The 16,948-nt window shown below is 35.7% G+C and overlaps 2 protein-coding genes across 16 annotated transcripts in view; both read right to left on the reverse strand.

Annotated features, from left to right (window-relative positions):
- Positions 1-2,830: 2,830 nt before the first annotated feature.
- On the reverse strand, positions 2,831-5,915 carry LOC107216842 (skin secretory protein xP2-like). Its single transcript, XM_046737954.1, has 6 exons — positions 5,906-5,915; positions 5,788-5,849; positions 4,754-5,036; positions 4,175-4,417; positions 3,255-3,509; positions 2,831-3,168 (listed from the first exon to the last, which is right to left on the reverse strand). The coding sequence occupies exons 1-6, from the start codon at positions 5,913-5,915 to the stop codon at positions 3,155-3,157; spliced, it is 867 nt and encodes a 288-aa protein (XP_046593910.1). The 3' UTR covers positions 2,831-3,154.
- Positions 5,916-7,074: 1,159 nt separating this feature from the next.
- LOC107216845 (troponin I) overlaps positions 7,075-16,948 on the reverse strand; it is a 28,995-nt gene continuing 19,121 nt past the window's right edge. For 6 of the 15 annotated variants that reach the window (XM_015654149.2, XM_046738857.1, XM_015654148.2 and 3 more), the window contains 3 exons: positions 12,184-12,227; positions 11,883-12,024; positions 7,075-7,848 (listed from right to left, as the gene is read on the reverse strand). In XM_015654149.2, coding sequence (XP_015509635.1) covers positions 7,780-7,848; positions 11,883-12,024; positions 12,184-12,227 — 255 coding nt within the window. In that variant the 3' untranslated portion in view covers positions 7,075-7,779. Of the gene's footprint in view, positions 7,849-8,814; positions 8,833-11,091; positions 11,194-11,882; positions 12,025-12,183; positions 12,228-16,948 lie in introns of those variants that run through there. The other 9 variants (XM_046738858.1, XM_015654153.2, XM_015654152.2 and 6 more) reach the window with 2 other exon arrangements.

A 16,948-nucleotide genomic window follows, 5' to 3' on the forward strand; every position in this document is an offset into this window, starting at 1 on the left:
ATTATGGAAACTTCATCTTAGTTCATTCTGATCGTTGTTATTCTGTATCTTACATTTATATCTGGTTCATTCGATCAAATCAGTCATTAAGAGTTCAAACCACAGTCGAATTAATTAAAACTGAAATTGTATATCAACATTGAAAAGGATTCGGAATGATTCAAATTTAATTTGAAGCCACTTCAAACGCCATTGAGCCCTGAACCTCAAAGTGCAGGATATCCATGTAATCAATGAAAATAAAAATCTATGAAAATTGTCGAAGAATAAATATAATAACAAGAAATAAATTGTGAACGTGTTCAATTCTGTTGAAAGTTCGATTATTTGTAGCCACGAATTCCCAATTGAGACGTGCAGCAACTCACCCTGTCTGTTCAATAAAATCAAAACCATTACCTTGATACAGTGATAATTTGACGCCAGAGTCTACCGAGCCTCTTAATGCATCGACGCACGCTAAAAGACTGGTCCCTGTAAAAAGAATATTCAACCAAATAGACTACGATGGATAAGTTGACGCTCACGATTATCAGCAACAGGATTTTTTCATCCGGTACCAACTCACGGGTTACGCTGATAATCTATTGATTATCACCTTGAAATCTCCATCTTCTAATAAGCGTCAAAAATTTTGTTATATTTTATAAGATTATTCAGAATTTTTTCAGATTTCAGAAAGTGAGGGCTTTTTTTTCGAGTTTTTAAATCATAACTCAGATACGCTGGGTCGAAAAAATCTGAAAAAATTACCGGATGAGTTTTTTGTCATGTACTTTCATACGAAAAATTATTAAAAAAATCTGAGACCTCGCCGTAGAATCTTGATCGTTTTGGTATGAAATGCCCCATAATTAAGTGACTCGTTTGGAAGCTAGGATGAAAGTGAAGAGTTTAGAGAAGGTAGAAGACTCGTTAGTTGCAGTTAAGAGATGTACCTGCTGACTCGGTGAAGATAAGGAGAGGATGCAGGGTGTAAAGTGACTAAGATTGTGGGAAAGGAATATGAGGTCTGGAGGACGTAACATTTAGAAAAAATCTGAGACAATTCTAGTTAATTAAAAATGAAAAAGGAAGCAAATTTTCTTACATGATATATTTCCCTAGATCCCCTAATTTCTAAATGGAGCCCCTCCACTCATCACAGTCTCAACCAAAAATTATTTGTAAAAATTCTGAAAAAATTCAAACTACTCCAGTGTGAGTCTGTGCAATTTTTTTCCCTCTTAACATTTCCTCAGAGACCCTCCAGTTATTGAATTACAGATTTTTTTCTGAAACATGTCTTTTTTTTTTAGTCAAAAATGCACGAAACTTTCTAAAAAAGAAAAATCTAGGTTTTGATATTTTTAAGTTTACCACAGAAAAAAAAGCGAGGAAAAAATTTTCCCTAAGATGTAGGGTTAATTTTCGGCGACTAAACAATAGCCGAAAATCGCCCATGTTAAAAAATACGTACCAGGGCCAAAAAATATTGTAGAGAATATTCCAAAAAATCAACATGAAGGTAAATTTGTCTTCTTCAAAACGCCGCTCAGAACGTTTGATTGATTATCTTAATTTTTTTGTCCACTATATAACTTTTATTTCGACGCTTGGCCGGCAGTGTATATCATGCTGCGAATGTATTTCACTGATTGACTATCGTTTGGCATGGTTGTGAAATCTAACTCGGTGATGAGAATGCTGCTTGGAAGACAGTATCTTTCAAGATGTTGCGTATCTTTCAACGATCAAGTCTTGTGCTACGTGACGTTTGCTAACCAAATTTTTTATTTCATCGTGCCTTATTCAGAAGCATGATTTACCTGGAGTTCCCCGATCGATAAACTTCAATAAAAAAAAACTCAGCTCAGTTGCACCGAGTGCTCAGTACATCGAATATAGTAAGTTGGATAAAGTCGAACTACCAAAGTATATCTTGGCAATTGCAATTGATCTTCCTGGACACGAGGCACATGAAGCTTCGAACAAGCGAAGTCAGCAATGGAACCACGGGGCCACAGACTGGCCCTCCTACAAGGAGGAACTTGAAAGAAGTCTCCAGGGACTCTGCAGCCAGCTGAGTAGCACAGGCGTGATGGAGAACGAAGTATCACACTTGCAATCCTCCATAATCCAGGCCCTCGAGACAGCGTGCCCCGCGGAGCCCAAGATAAGCAAGTCTAAAGTTGCCTGGTGGAGCAAAGAGTTGGACCAGCTCAAATCCAGCTCCCGAAAATTCTCTCCTGTGGGTGCCGGCACACAGTGGCATCCGAGGCAACGAGTTGGCACACAACCTAGCCAGGAAGGGCCCGACGCAAGGCGTCTATCCAAGGAACGGACGGAGGCCTGTTTTGCGAAACTTTGGGACAGAGCACCGGGTATGGCTCGTACGAGGGCCCCATTTCGAGGGTCGTCGCACAAATTGGGAGCACCGCTCACTAACCTAGACAGGATCGGGCACTGGTTCGCGGATAGACACCTCGAATGTCCCTGGATGTCGAAGATCGAGCTGTTTAGAGTTGGTTTCTAACTCGAATACTCATAGTGTACTGTAAAGCATATTCCGAAAATTTGTCGGTCGAAAATCAGCGCATTAGATTATGAACGTAACTGTACACAATGTGGAATGGAACTGTGTCAGTATTACTGTGTCGATCTTAAATTGCGGGAATTTCAATAGCCGATTAATAATTGAGCACTAATGAAATCAACTTCGAACCAGAAGCTTATACTTATAGTTAAAATACCGAAAATTCGATTGTTCTGTATAAGTGAATAAATAAGTACCTTCATTCGTGTATACGTACACACATGCACACATATACTATTACGTACATGACGTATATACATTTAGCGTAGTTTATTGCAAATTAAAGTATATTTTCAAAGTACCTATCGTATATTCATATTCATGTAAATAATTAATGCGTGATTACACTTACGTGCGATAATCAGTTTGGCAATCGATTGGGTGTAGTCGCCAGTGTATATTATATAACATAGTATAATGCATACTTATATCTAATATGTAAATATATTACACATTTACTTGCGAGTGTGTGCCGTTGCGTTTGCCTGTTTGCGATTGTAAACTCCTGTCAGTGACGTCATACGATTAGCGCGCGGATGAAGTACGATTTCATTTTCATAATCCTTCCCGATTCATGCTCTACGACGCTGGAGCTGCAGTGAGAGAAAAACAACGTTAGACAAAGTCTTCAACCCTTCGACCTTTTACCTTCGATCATTCCCCATTCTTTCGCACCCACCTTGCGGAGGCGCCGCTTCAGCTGGAGGTGGTAACGCAGCTTCGGCTGGAGGTGCAGCCGCGGGGGCGGTACCTTCCGCCGGTGGAGCTGCGGCAGCTTCCGGCGCGGGTGCGGCTGCGGGTGCGGCTGCGGCTGCGGCTGGCGCACTGCCGTCGGCTGGCGGAGCTGCGGGTGCGCCGTCTGCGGGGGCGGCAGGCGCTGGAGGCGCGGCTCCGTCGGCAGGGGTTCCATCAGCCGGTGGTGGTGCCGGGGTGCCTTGCAAATGTTGAATGAAGAAGTGAGTAACAATATCGTCAAGTAACGACAATAACGAAGAACCTTAAGCTAAGACTCCATGTATGCGTTGAGCGCCGGCGAATGCTGCGGTGACCAATCAGGAGCCCGGCGCAAGTCCGGCATGCCGCACCGCACTGCGTTGAGATCAAAATACTTTAATTTTTCGGCAGTACCGCACGTCATTCGGCTAAAGTTGAGAACCTTCGGGGCCATTCGGAATCTGGCAAAGCTCAAATCATGGCTGAAATAATAGTCAACGCGACGTAGGTTATGTCGTACAAAACAGTCTATGAAAACAAACCATCAATAACATCAACAAAAGGTTCCACTATGGAATATAATTGTGATGATGTGAATGAACTTGTAATTCATTACGTGAGAAACCGCCCGGAATTATGGGATAGAGTATTCCTTTCTTTTAGGTTATGTAGCTATCGTTTGTATACATTTTTACGACGCATCTTCGATTTCCGTACGTGGCGTGGCGCTAAAGTCTGCCGCGTGCATGAAGCGCCTTCCGCGTGCATGAAGCGCCTTCCGCATGCGTTTGCCGGAGCTCAACGCATACATGGAGTGGTGGCTTTAATTGAAACGATGATTCGAAACGAAAATCGTGGGAATATTTCTCCGGAATATGCCCCTACCTTCCGCTGGGACCGCCGCAGGCGCGCCTTCCGCTGGTGCCGCTGCTGGTGCAGCGCCATCTGCTGGCGGTGCCGCTGCTCCACCTTCGGCAGCTGGTGCAGGCGCGGAACCGTCAGCTGGGGGTGGAGCTGGTGTCGTTCCGTCGGCAGCTGGAGCTGGTGCCGTTCCGTCAGCTGGAGGCGCAGGTGCTGTTCCGTCAGCTGGAAGTGCCGGCACTGCGCCATCTGCAGGCGGGGCGCCATCTTGAACGGTAAAAAATAAAGTAAAACGTATCGTGCATTGGGATTTTCACTTGACGAAGAGTTGTTCGATTATTTTTGCAGCAGAGGCGTACGTCTGTGTTTTTTTTTTAATTTTTTTTTTAACAATGAACCGTTCGTTGTTAATCTGGAATTTTGAACTGCCGACTGGAAGCAAGTAATTCAAAAACTCTAATCTATGATATTTTTGTTGAAGAATATTCACATTCATATTCATTACTTAGCAAACCATCTACAATTTACAAAATCTGACAAAATCACTACAAAATGAAACTGCTCTCAACAATCGATCCCGTGCTGAAATTTCAATCCTCTAACCTGCAGGGGGAGGCGCCGTTCCGTCGGCTGGAGGTGGAGGCGCGGTTCCATCCGCAGGTGGAGGTGCTGGTGCCGTTCCGTCCGCTGGAGCCTCAGCTGGAGGAGCGGTTCCGTCGGCGGGAGGTGGAGGTGCCGTTCCATCCGCAGGTGGCGCTGCTGCTGGCGCAGGCGCACCCTCGGCGGGAGGCGCAGGTGCCGCGGCTGCTGCCGCGTCTGCCGCTGGTGGCGCTGCCGCCTCTGGAGGAGCGGCTGCGTCAGCTGGAGGAGGAGCCTCCCCTTCCTGCTTTTGAAAATAATATCAACGATGGAGCAATTTGTTTTCAGATACTTGTAAAAGGTTTTTTCAATGATTTTTTTTTCTAGAAAATGGCGGTTGTTTCAATTCCGAGTGACAAAAACGTGTTACAAAATCGAATTTAATAATACTGTACGATCGAATAAGAGCTTTTTGTATTTTTTGTTCAATGAAACGTTGTAAAAATAATTACGCCATATGTGTACATAGAGATTATTCAACTGCAGATTAAAGTTTATTAAGCTCGTGTATCTTGATTTTTGTTTTGCTTTTTAAACATTGCTGAATTATACCGTAGCAAAAAGAAATTGTAATATATTGCTGGGAAGATCGAAAATTGTGCGCGCAGAAAATGTTTTCTTTAAAACTCAACGATTAAAGTAAATGAATAATCGCGTACGTGTATAATAATAATCGATAAAAGTAAGTACCTACCCGTATACTTGAAAATAAAAGACATTTCGATGTGGTATATGCATGTGTAAAGTAAAAGTAGCGAATTCGTGAAAAAAAAATCAACACTGAAAGACACACTTCAACTTCGATTTATAATGTATAGTCCCAAGTAGCACACTTATCCGTACGCTGACTATCATTCGACAGCAAAAAGTCGATATTTTATCCAATAAAAAAAATAACAACGCATTGTTGGCAAAAAATAGACAAAAGGTCGACTATTTTTGAATAACTATAGATCGTCAAAAAAGTGGACTTAAAGTTGACATGCGGTATACTTTACGTTTACGAATGTCCTCTGAAATGCCAAGTATAAGGCAATTCGAGTAGAGAATCCATTGTCACCTTATGGAAAGTCAAGTCAAAAGTTTTTCATGTTTTTCAGACCAATAATTGTTTACGTGACCGCATCAATGTGCCAAACGAACGTCGTCGACGTCTGGCGGCAGTTACCGACTAACCGCTACCTCATATTTGACGTCAGCTGACTATCAGTCCACGTAATTAGCCTACCTGCAAATTAAATAATCCCCTTTTTGTCTTGACTGTGAGCAGTCGACTGAAAGCCTCGTAATAATTGACATCGAGTGTTGTCTTTACCGTGACATTTCAGAAGGCATTCACGCACTCCTAGTCAGCGTGCAGTCAACAATAGGCTCATGATACGCCTATTCCCAGTTGACTTGAAATAGTTGACAGAGAATTTCTGTCGATATCAAGTCAGCTAACAGCCAACAGTGTGCTATCTGGAAGCATACCTACGTAAAAGCAGGATGCAAGGAGATAGCGAACGTGTTTCGAAGCGGATTTGCGTGGGCATAAAAGATGAGAAAAAAGAATTGTAATTGAAAAAAATTACAGGTGATTTAGCACGTCTCACGCGTGAGAGTTGTTGCATATTGTAGCGAATGGTTAAAAAGCGAAAACCGGTTAGCGACAAGTACTCACCCGCTAAAAATACGCCGCCTACCTAAACTACGATAGTACATTACATTGCGATTCCCTTCTCGATATTTGCGAGACTTCCCTGAGTGCATATGTATCTCTGTATCTATGTATAACGTGGTAAATCACGTAGTCCTTAAATCCAGAAATTCTGCAGGCTTTTCGCTGGCAACAGAATTGGCAGCCCAGAAATAATACTGCGCAAACTCGAACCTTACTATTGCAGTTAATTGCAATTTGCAATACTGACGTTGCGAACTGTTGATTTGTATTCAATTGCGGCGAAGCCGCAGAAGGTTTCGGATTTCGGAACCGAGAGTAACGAATTTGGGTATTAGTTACACACAGTCGGAAAAATTCAACCTAATTGGGTAAAAGCTGTGTCTTTCTTTTTGGTTCTCTAAAAAATCAACGAAATTGGATATGGTTCAGGTCACAGAGTTAATTGATTCGAATTTTGGGTGCATTGTAAAGTTGCTGCGTTATAAAATAACGATGAACAAATACGCTATTCTAAATTTAAAAAAGGGGCGATGCGACTGATGCTTGTTCTTCTATTTTCTTATAATTAGGGGCACAGGATGGATGGGTGTAACACAAAAACAGTGATTCACGTGCACGGACGTTATTTACACAAAGATATTTCATTATTTTTATAATATATGCATTGATATTTTACACAGTAAAACTTACATATGGATCTTTCGTCTAGACGGACGTGCAACGGATCGGTTAAGAGGGTATCTCGGATTTGATTTTTTTTTTTTCTCCCCTACATTTTCTTGCTCTTTACACTCTCTTTTCAGAGGCGCAGATATTTCTTGCAAGGACGTGTCGAGTTATTATTTACACAAAGGTTGCGGGGAGAAACGAGAGTTACGATAATTACACGATATAAAATCACACGCAGGTGAACAACATGAATTTGTTTTTGGATTTTGGTTTTCCTTTTACATGGTCACAGACAAAAACCGGGTGAATTCGTTGTTTGTACGGTGTGAGATTTTCAGTACTACTCGCTGATCGATGTTTACACGTGTAAGAGTTATTGTCTAAAATGTCTGACGGACATATATAATGATAACAATAATAGTAGCATGTAATAGTAATCGTAGTAATATTAATATTAATAATTGTTTTGTGTGACTGTGTGTTTTTGTATATATTATACATATACACACGTATGTATATGTATACAATATATCACGTCAGCGAGATACAGAGATGTAAATCCGCGTGTGTGATTTTTTATTATTGATTTTTTTTTTCTGTATATCTCGAGTGTTTACTTGTGCGTTGTTATATGTTGTTCGTGTGTCAAACGTCATCCTCATGCCTCGACTTCTTCCTCCTTTACCTTCTTCTCTTCTGGCCCCTTCTTCGACCAGTCAGGTTTCTTCTGCAAATTTTAGAAATGACAAAATCAGCACCGCGCCGGATCGATTCGTTTCTGATAGGCAAAAAGTTTATTAAACCTGTAACTACGACTAATTTATTATACGGTTAAACAGCTACGGTCGAGGTGTTAAAAGATAATGAGAATACAAAACAAAATAAAGAAAAAACAACGATGAATAAATAAGATCACAAACACAGAACGACAAGAGGAGAAAATATAGTAATCAAATGAAAAAATAAACGTAAGGATTTCTAAACGAAGGATTGAGAAACAAGATAAATCATAATTATCTCGAGTCAAGATTACAATTTTTTTTTTCTTCTTCATTTCAACCTTTAATTTCTACCACAATTTTGTATTCCATTTCAACAATCCAATCGGGCAGGAATTAAGTTGTCACTCGAGATTTCAATTGCATGTAAAATATTTTTCAACCCAATTACATGCAATATCCATTTGTCAATTCGAAGCAAACAGAAAAAAAAAAAAACAAAAAGTAACGAAATTACAGTAACATAAAAACGAATACAAACAAACAAGCAAAGTGCGAGTAAACTATACAATAAAAAGTAAGAACAGCGACACGTCAGTCTGAAAATCAAAAACAAGAGAAAAATCCGTGTTCACGATGGCGTCTATTGAAAATTGTTTTGCTGAAAAGAGAAAAACGAATTATGTTTGTGCGCGGAAAAATTGCTAAGCTGTACGAAAACAAATCAAACTGTGATAAAAATATCTAATTGTAAGCTCCTTTAAATGATTCACAAATAATATATTTATATTATGTAAGTAATGATCGATATGTGGCGATCTATAATAGCGTTAATATTATTATGTGTATGTGAGTGAGTTAAACGGGCGAGTTTGCGCATACGGTGTAAAGAAAAATTAAACAATTGAGTTATATTGAAATCATTAGAATCATAGCGATCGCACGTTTTGTTGTTGTTGTGATTTTTTTTTTACCTTGTCTTTTGACGCGTTCTGCAATCATATAATGCAAAAGCAACGTTATTAGTTTTTAAATATTGCACATAATAATTATTATATTATATAACGAAAGAAAGAAAGTTTACGAAGCTATAGGCGTACATTTTTTTCGCAAATTATTACAATATCATGGTCAAATTTTAACTCTTTCAGTATTTATCATTATTATACATATTATATTACGATATAAGCTGAAACGAGATAAATGACAATCATGACCACACGTTTCAATCAGATAGCCTGAAAAAAAAGAAGCGATAGGTAATTTGCATGACGCTGAAAACGAAAACTGTGGAATGCCTGCGATTATTAATATTATTATTATTACTTTACGCACGGTGAATAAAATCGCACGTGATTCGAGGTGTTTTGCGGTTTATTTTAATAATTTTCATCTGTGTGTGAGTGTGATTAAAAAAGTAAGAAATTGAAAAAAAATATATATATATTATCGTGTGAGTAAAAGCGCTGAGCGAATAGTAACGTATTATACGAATAATAATACATTACTGTATAATGAATGTATATATAGCAAATTACTAATACACACGTGTATATGTATTATTATTATTTATATTATTTATATTATTATTATTATTATTATTATTATTATTATTATTATTATTATTATCATTACACTGTGAAGAATTATATATTATGATGCGTAATGTCAATAATATGTAATATTACAATATTATAGAGAAGAGCTCGCATGTCAGAATTAATGCGTGAAAAAGAATCACCAAGAATTATAGCCATATTATTTTCTCACCTTTTTTTTCTTTTTTTATATGTTTCATATTCTATGATTGTTTTTACGGCAATTCCATCCACAAATCAGTGATTATCGTTCGATTTTATCTCGTATCGTTTAGCTAATAAATTGCAATATTGATATTGCGCGAGAAATTGAAAAATGCGGTTATTTAAAGAAAAAAAAATGGTGATGGATGGCGAAAAGCAAAATTAAAAAAAATCAAAAGAAAACAAAATGAATTTGAACTGCGTGCAAAAATTTGCTTTCTTATTAAAAAAAAAAAAAAAAATACAATCATTCGCATCACCCGTAAGAATTAGGATTTTTTTGCCAATTATATTTACTAATTTATTTACAATTTTTTTCTTCCAAGCAGTTTTTAATTCACTGTTTATATATTCGGTTTAATTTTGACTCTTAATTTTATCGTTATCATCATAATCATCATCATCATTATCATTCAGGCGGTTTGATTAATTCGATGCACAGTATCACATGACGAAATAGAGAAAGAAGAAAACAAAATGGACGGAAGAAAACGTATACGACAAGACAGAACAGAAACTGAAAGTATGCGAATGTAATATACAATATAAATAATAAATGGTACGTATACGTACACGTAAAACAAAATGCAATAAACACGTTTAAAAAAAAAAAATTAAATTCAACATGAAAATCAGACGTAGAGCCAAAAAAACGAAAACCGGACGTCACAAATTATACAAGGCACGTATAATATTTATACACATGTACAACAGAAAAATAATTCGTCGAATCTGGAACCATCTGAAATCGCAGCAAGAGAAGAGGATTGAAAAAAATCCTGAGAAACGAATAAAACGTCATTACAAAGCGAACATTTTCTTCGATCATTTCAAAACACAATTTTTGCAGGACTCGACGTATTAAAAGATGCGCGATGCCATCGAAAAAAAAAGAAAAGAAAAAATATTCAAATCGCAATAAAAATTTTAAAAAATAGTAAATAAAAGTATGGCGGTGATGTATTATAATAACTGCATATAAGCTTCTACTTTGTTTTAATCCACGTGTTTTTCTTATCTGTCAAGATGCATAATTCGTTCGAACATTCATATATTTGATATTAATTAACGATATAACAGTAGAAGTAGTAACAGTAATAGTAATTATGATAATAATAATAATAATACCGAGATATTGCAGAAGATAATAGGAAAAAATTTTCGCGCATATTTCACATGCCGATGTTTTTGATTTTGTTTTTTTTTTTTTTCACGGTATATAAAAACACATAATATATTATTTATTGATAATCGTATTTCTCTGTGTATTCTAGATATTATCTGTCAATTATAATCGCGTGTGAATGTGAGCAGCATACCTATGTATTTAATTATATCATTTTTATGAATAAAAAATGAATATGTATAAATATATATATATATATATATATGCGTGTGCGCGAATATGATCGTGTTTTATTGATTTTTACGCATTCTCTCTCTTTTTTCCAATTTTAGTGTAAAACGATAAACTTCTGCAGTGTATAGATTTTTTTTTTCTTTGGTTATCTATTTCTTCGTCTGCCACTCTGCTTTCTCGGACTTCTTCGGCTGTGAACGAAGAACACATACATACATATTGCCTGGTCGAAACTGTACAGGTTTTTTTTTTTCTCCTCATTTTCTCGTTGAAAGAATGAAAGGGAAAAAAATTAACTTATTCTACATGCCCATATTTATGTCGCAATATCAAGTGTAATTTTAAAATGGAGTAAGAAGTATAAAAACAACAAAACATCGATTGAAAGACACTTTGGAAATTGGAAAGATACAGGGTAAGGACGTCACAAAAAACAAAAAAACAAAAAAAAAAAAAAAACAGACAACATACAAAAATTCGAATTAAAAATTTCCGACGTCGTCGTCGATAATCGCTGCACTTACTTGCACGTGACAATTTGTCGCATATAAATTGCAGATATGCGATGATCCGAGGTGAGTGAAAAATGAAAATGACGAAACAAGAAAAAAGACAATATTCGATCAAAAAAAACGGTCGTAAATCGATTTTGCAAAAAAAAAAAATACAAAAGAGTCGGAAGCAATATAAAAACGAAAATAACGAGTGTTTTACTCTAAACGAGTTTAACGGAGTAAAAAAAAAAATGCTTTATTAAACGTATGGACGCGTATTTTCGAATAATTTTGTCTTTCTTTTCCGTTTGAAATTATGGCAGATATCGAGAATCGAACGTGATATAAACGAATCAAAGTTGGAATAAAATTTTTCGGAATCTTACCTCTTTGTCCTCCTCCTCTAGGGTGAACTCCTTCTTCTTGACCTGTTTAAGTTGGTTACGGAAGTTGAACTCGGCCGCCTTTTTCTGTAGCTTGGCGAATTTGTTCTCGTACTTGGACACCTTCTTCAAGGTTGGCTTCATGCTGCGATTTTTAATCGCGGAAAGATGAGGAGGAGGAGGATAGAAAAAGAAAGAAATCGTCGTTTAAAAAATCGAAATTGCGATTACAAAAGAGAATAAAAATCATCAGAGTTAAAATGATGATTTTTCTAGAAAGGAAACGGTATGAACGAATACTTACAATTTACCTCGGAGATCGTTGACCTGGCTGTTCAAGTCTGCGATCTGTGCATCGTGAAATAAAAAATTAATGTCACATTTCGTATAAGCTGCAAATTCAAGTTACTAATTAACTATGAATTGATACAATTTTTCTATACTTTTAATAGATATTTTCATTCATCTTTGCATTGCTTCTTTTGTTATTATTTATTAAAGTTTGCCGAAAGAATTGAAAAAATTACTAATTCACAGGAAAAGTTTTTTTTCACGTCGTCTGCTAAATTTGTGAAAATTAAAAAGCACGTAAAAGACGATCTCTTTTTTTCAATTGAAGATATTTAACAATTGTTTTTGAATTTCTTTGATCAACATCGAAAAAATATATAAAGATGAACCTAAAATTGATCTGTCATTTGTTCTGTTATTTTTGAATTTTTTTATTCATATCAAGAATAATTTTGATGTCGAACTTAAAGATTAAAAAATTTATTAATACGTAAGGCAAATCAATTTTTATAAAAAAATATTGAAGCGTATATACAGTATAAAGACTGATAAAAATAAAAATATAATTAAAGAAAAGACACGAAAATTGCACATCAAACAAAACTGCACAATATTATTATTGTTATATTATATTAATCAACGTAATGGTAACGAGATTTTAGCAAAAAAGCAGAAAAAAGTGGAATATTGAACATAAAGTTTGTTATTGTTGGGTGAAAAAGAAGAATCGCGTTACATGTAACAACGATAAAACGATAAAATAAGAATAAGAAAGGTGAAAAACTAAACGACGCAGCTGCAGTATTCAACTCACAATCGTATAGCAGACAAGTATTGCAACAATATAAAAGTTACAATCAAATCAACGAATGAAAATTTAACATGTAATGTGTCTAGTGCACAGACATCGAGCAAATAGTAGGCGAATTGATTTGCACTCAAAATCGGCTTGCGTTTTGTTAATTGCTTAATATATATACATGGAAATTGGGAAATGTGTGAGGAGAAATACGCTCGAAACAGCCTGGACGAGATCCGGAAAAATTAAAAATGTTGTGAAAAAGAAAAACAACGGGATAAAAAGTTATCCAAAAATGATGCTGCGATAAAAAAAAAAAAAAAAAAAAAGAGAGAGAGAAACAGAAAAGAAGACAGTGAAAAAGAGGGAGAGGAGAAAACAAGAGAGAAATGTACAGAACATTGGCAATGAATAAAATCCAAACATATTTGCGAATAGAAAAAATAGTACAAAATTGGAAGAAAATTCAGTCGATTCCTCAGAGGTGCGATTTTCTTTCCATCCATGGAAACACCAAAAAAACACCGAGTTCATTCGGTGATTGATGTCTCGTACGTAATTAAGCAGTCGACGATAAATAAAAGGGGAAAAAAAAATAGTGAACGCAAAGAAAATAGTTGCAGGTTAAAAAATTTCATTTTCGGGCAATGACGCAACAATAAACGCCTGTACAAGGGATTATTTCAAGTGAACTTAAAGAGGGGGGGGGGTTGAAAATCTTTTTTAAAATCGGCGACGGGGTTTCTTCTTTTCACAATTGGCACATAATAACTGTACAAAATTCAAGGGCAGGTAAAATCGGATGGTTTTTTTTCTCTTTTTTCTTACCACCGACAAAAACCAAATGTTCTTTTCTTACTGTCCTTTCCCTGTTTGCGGTATTGATTTTTCTTTTTCTCTTCCTGTTTCATAAAATTTTTTTCCTGCCTCGTGTAAAAAATATTGTTAGAAAATCTGTCGTACGCTGAGACTTGGTTGCTCATACTTTTTACCCAAATATCGATCAGGGTAAACAGTGAAAAAGTGGCGTAAAAATTGCGAATCGTGTGGTGTAAAAAAGTGGAATACATTGTTGACGAAAAAAAGGTGACGGAAATCAACAATTGGAGGGAGAAAATTGCTGCAGGTGGATTTGCCCGATCCTGCAACGCGTCGCGAGATGGCCAACTGGTCCTGATCAGCTTCTCCACCTCATCCGATAATTAATAATATCTATATACTACTACAATCATCATGTACCATATTAATCTCGACTCGCAAACCCGATTTCTGTCCATTTTCATTCTTTCGCAATGCAAATATTTCCATCCGTCAAAATTTAATTCCGCCAATTCTATACTGATTATTGGTACACAATCATTATTCCTAGGCGAAAGCGAGTTTGGGAATCGAGTCTCGTTGTGCATAAACGCCAAGACATGTTTATTGTAATACAGTTAAACACCAGATAACACACATTTACAACGGTGCGTGGGCGCGCGGTGCAAAATCGAATTTTCGCTTTTTTCTTTTGTTCCTTTTTTTTTAGCAACTACTTTCTGTCAGGCAAGATTAAACTAAAAAATATGCATCGTTTATTGCTGTTTATCTTTCATTCGTTTTAAAAGCTCTACTATTCTATATGCATGTATTGTATATTATATCTGTACAGATTTTTTGATACATTCGTTTCGTGTGATTTTTTTTTTTTTTTTTGTTCCAGGTTTTTTTTAGTCACAGGCAAATTTATATCCATCGAGATTTGAACGGAGGAACGAATTCGGGGAAATGAATGGGAATGTTTTATGATATTAGATAACTTTTGCAGTCTGAGATACATACGATATATTATATGTGTATGTATGTAGAAAATAAGAGAATTTCGCAGCATGGCACTTTACATTTACTTGATGATTAAATGACCGAGATTCGGCATAATGTTTTTCGGTTTTATCAGAATGTAGAGATAAAAAAAAAATTTATTCGTATACGATAATTTATCCAACACAATCATCGTCGTACGATGGTAATGAAAATTTGTTCAATACAATCCGCTCATCCACTTTGTGAGGGTCTTAATTGCACGATTGATTCGTATTTTATTTTTTTTTTTGTTTTATATTTTCCATTTGTACTCGCATTTTGTCACGAATTCCTGATAATTGAATAACTTTCTTCTCAAAATATCACCCGATACTTTCGCATTCCCCCTCCTATAACTTTATGATACGTGTATATCTATACATATATGTGTGATACAGAATTACGATTAATGATTTAAGCACTCGTCGAGTATTACATGATATATGATAACATGCATACATACAATATATATGTATATGTGTATGAACAGATAGACAGATAGATAGATCGGTATATAATTATACACAGTTTCCGGTTTTAAATAAGAAAATGTATAATAAATAGAGAAATATGAAGTGCCATACTTTTCTTTTTGATTAATTTAACTCATTGTTATTATTATCATCGATAATATGTTTGCCATAAAACGGGGCAAAAAACAAGATTATGAAATTTTTTCGAGTGAGTAATCGAAAGAATACCAACAATTGGATTGAAAAAAAAATTGTCGGAAAAATTTGAATTTCACACCAACATGCGGGAACTGAAAATAAGTAATTCGAAATTGGTTTGAAAATATTTCAAAGATATTTCCTTTCTTTTCCAACTATCGAAACCAACTACTTTCTCATAAATTTTTTACAAAACTTAATACCGTTTGACGAGAGCCATGCAATTTTGTTATTGCGCCGTTCTAATGATAGAAATAATAATTATTATTACTATTAATGTTCGTTTTTTAAATCGTATATATTGGTAATAACCAGATGCATAAAACATATGATAATAATAACAGAGAGGGGAATAACGAATGAAATAAGAAAAGATGAAGATACAAAAGTATAAAAATTAAGCGAGTGGATAAATCAGTCGAGAATGGGGAGGAAAAAAACGATTGGATTATTTAATCACGTTTGTGTACTATAATAATACGGGGTGAATATAAATTGACAATTTTGCACCTGCGCACGCACACACCATTTGCATTATATAAACATAGAATAAAGAAATGACGATGTGAGAGGGTAAGAAGAAAAAAAAAAAAATTAAAAAAAATTATTACAAGTAAACAGCGAGGCAAATTTTGGCCACGTTTTTTTTTTCTTTTTTTCCAGGGAAAGGGATCGGTTTTTTTTTTTGAATTGCTATTTTTCTTTGGTTTCTTTCTCGTTTTACATTATTACGTTCTTGGTTCAAAACAACATCGAACATAATCGAATTTCTGCTCCATTCAAGCGGAACCGACGAATTTCAGATTTCTTACTCAACTTCATTTTTGCGTATGACGTGAATTTTTTTATTTTAATTTTTTTTATTTTTTTTTGCTTTACTTTTTTTCAATTTACAACGTTTTGAGAATTTTCTGTATTCAATCATAGTCAGATTTTATCAGAAATTCGTCAAGAACACCGCATCGTGAGAGGCAACAAATTTTCATTTCTTTTTTTCTCAAAGAATACTGGTAAATTATTATTTACATCGTACTTTGTTGTTGTTGTTGTTTTTTCTTTTTGTTTTCTACAAAATTTAAAATCGACCGACGATATCTCATAAGCTTGCCCAGCCCTGCAGCGCAGCAACAACTTGAGTGAAAAACGCGAGTATTAAAAAAATTGAGGATAAACTGGAAATGAGAATGCGATGTTTGAAAAAAGGAAAAAAAAAAATCAGATCAAACGAACGAATAAGCAGTAGGATAATCGTTCTGCTACTATTATTTTTTCCCCTTCATATTAAACTGACGTGATAAGAAAAATAATGATATGAATATGAACGTACGTGAAGTAAACTATTGTATAAACTGTCAGATTTGCGATATCGAGTTAGTAAAAAGCTGAGAAAAAATTTGCCCCTGATCTATGAATTGCGTGACATTATTATAATATGAAAATTGGACGATGACGAAGTAGAAACCGAA

Source organism: Neodiprion lecontei, chromosome 4 (genome assembly GCF_021901455.1).
Source record: "Neodiprion lecontei isolate iyNeoLeco1 chromosome 4, iyNeoLeco1.1, whole genome shotgun sequence".
Taxonomy (NCBI): Eukaryota; Metazoa; Arthropoda; class Insecta; order Hymenoptera; family Diprionidae; genus Neodiprion; species Neodiprion lecontei.

Excerpts from the sequence above, each read along its gene's own strand:
- LOC107216842 (XM_046737954.1), bottom strand. Across the intron at positions 4,418-4,753 it reads AACGGCGCCTCCCCCTGCAG|ATGGCGCCCCGCCTGCAGAT; the intron begins GTTAGAGGATTG and ends TTACCGTTCAAG. Across the intron at positions 3,510-4,174 it reads TGCGGCGGTCCCAGCGGAAG|GCACCCCGGCACCACCACCG; the intron begins GTAGGGGCATAT and ends AACATTTGCAAG.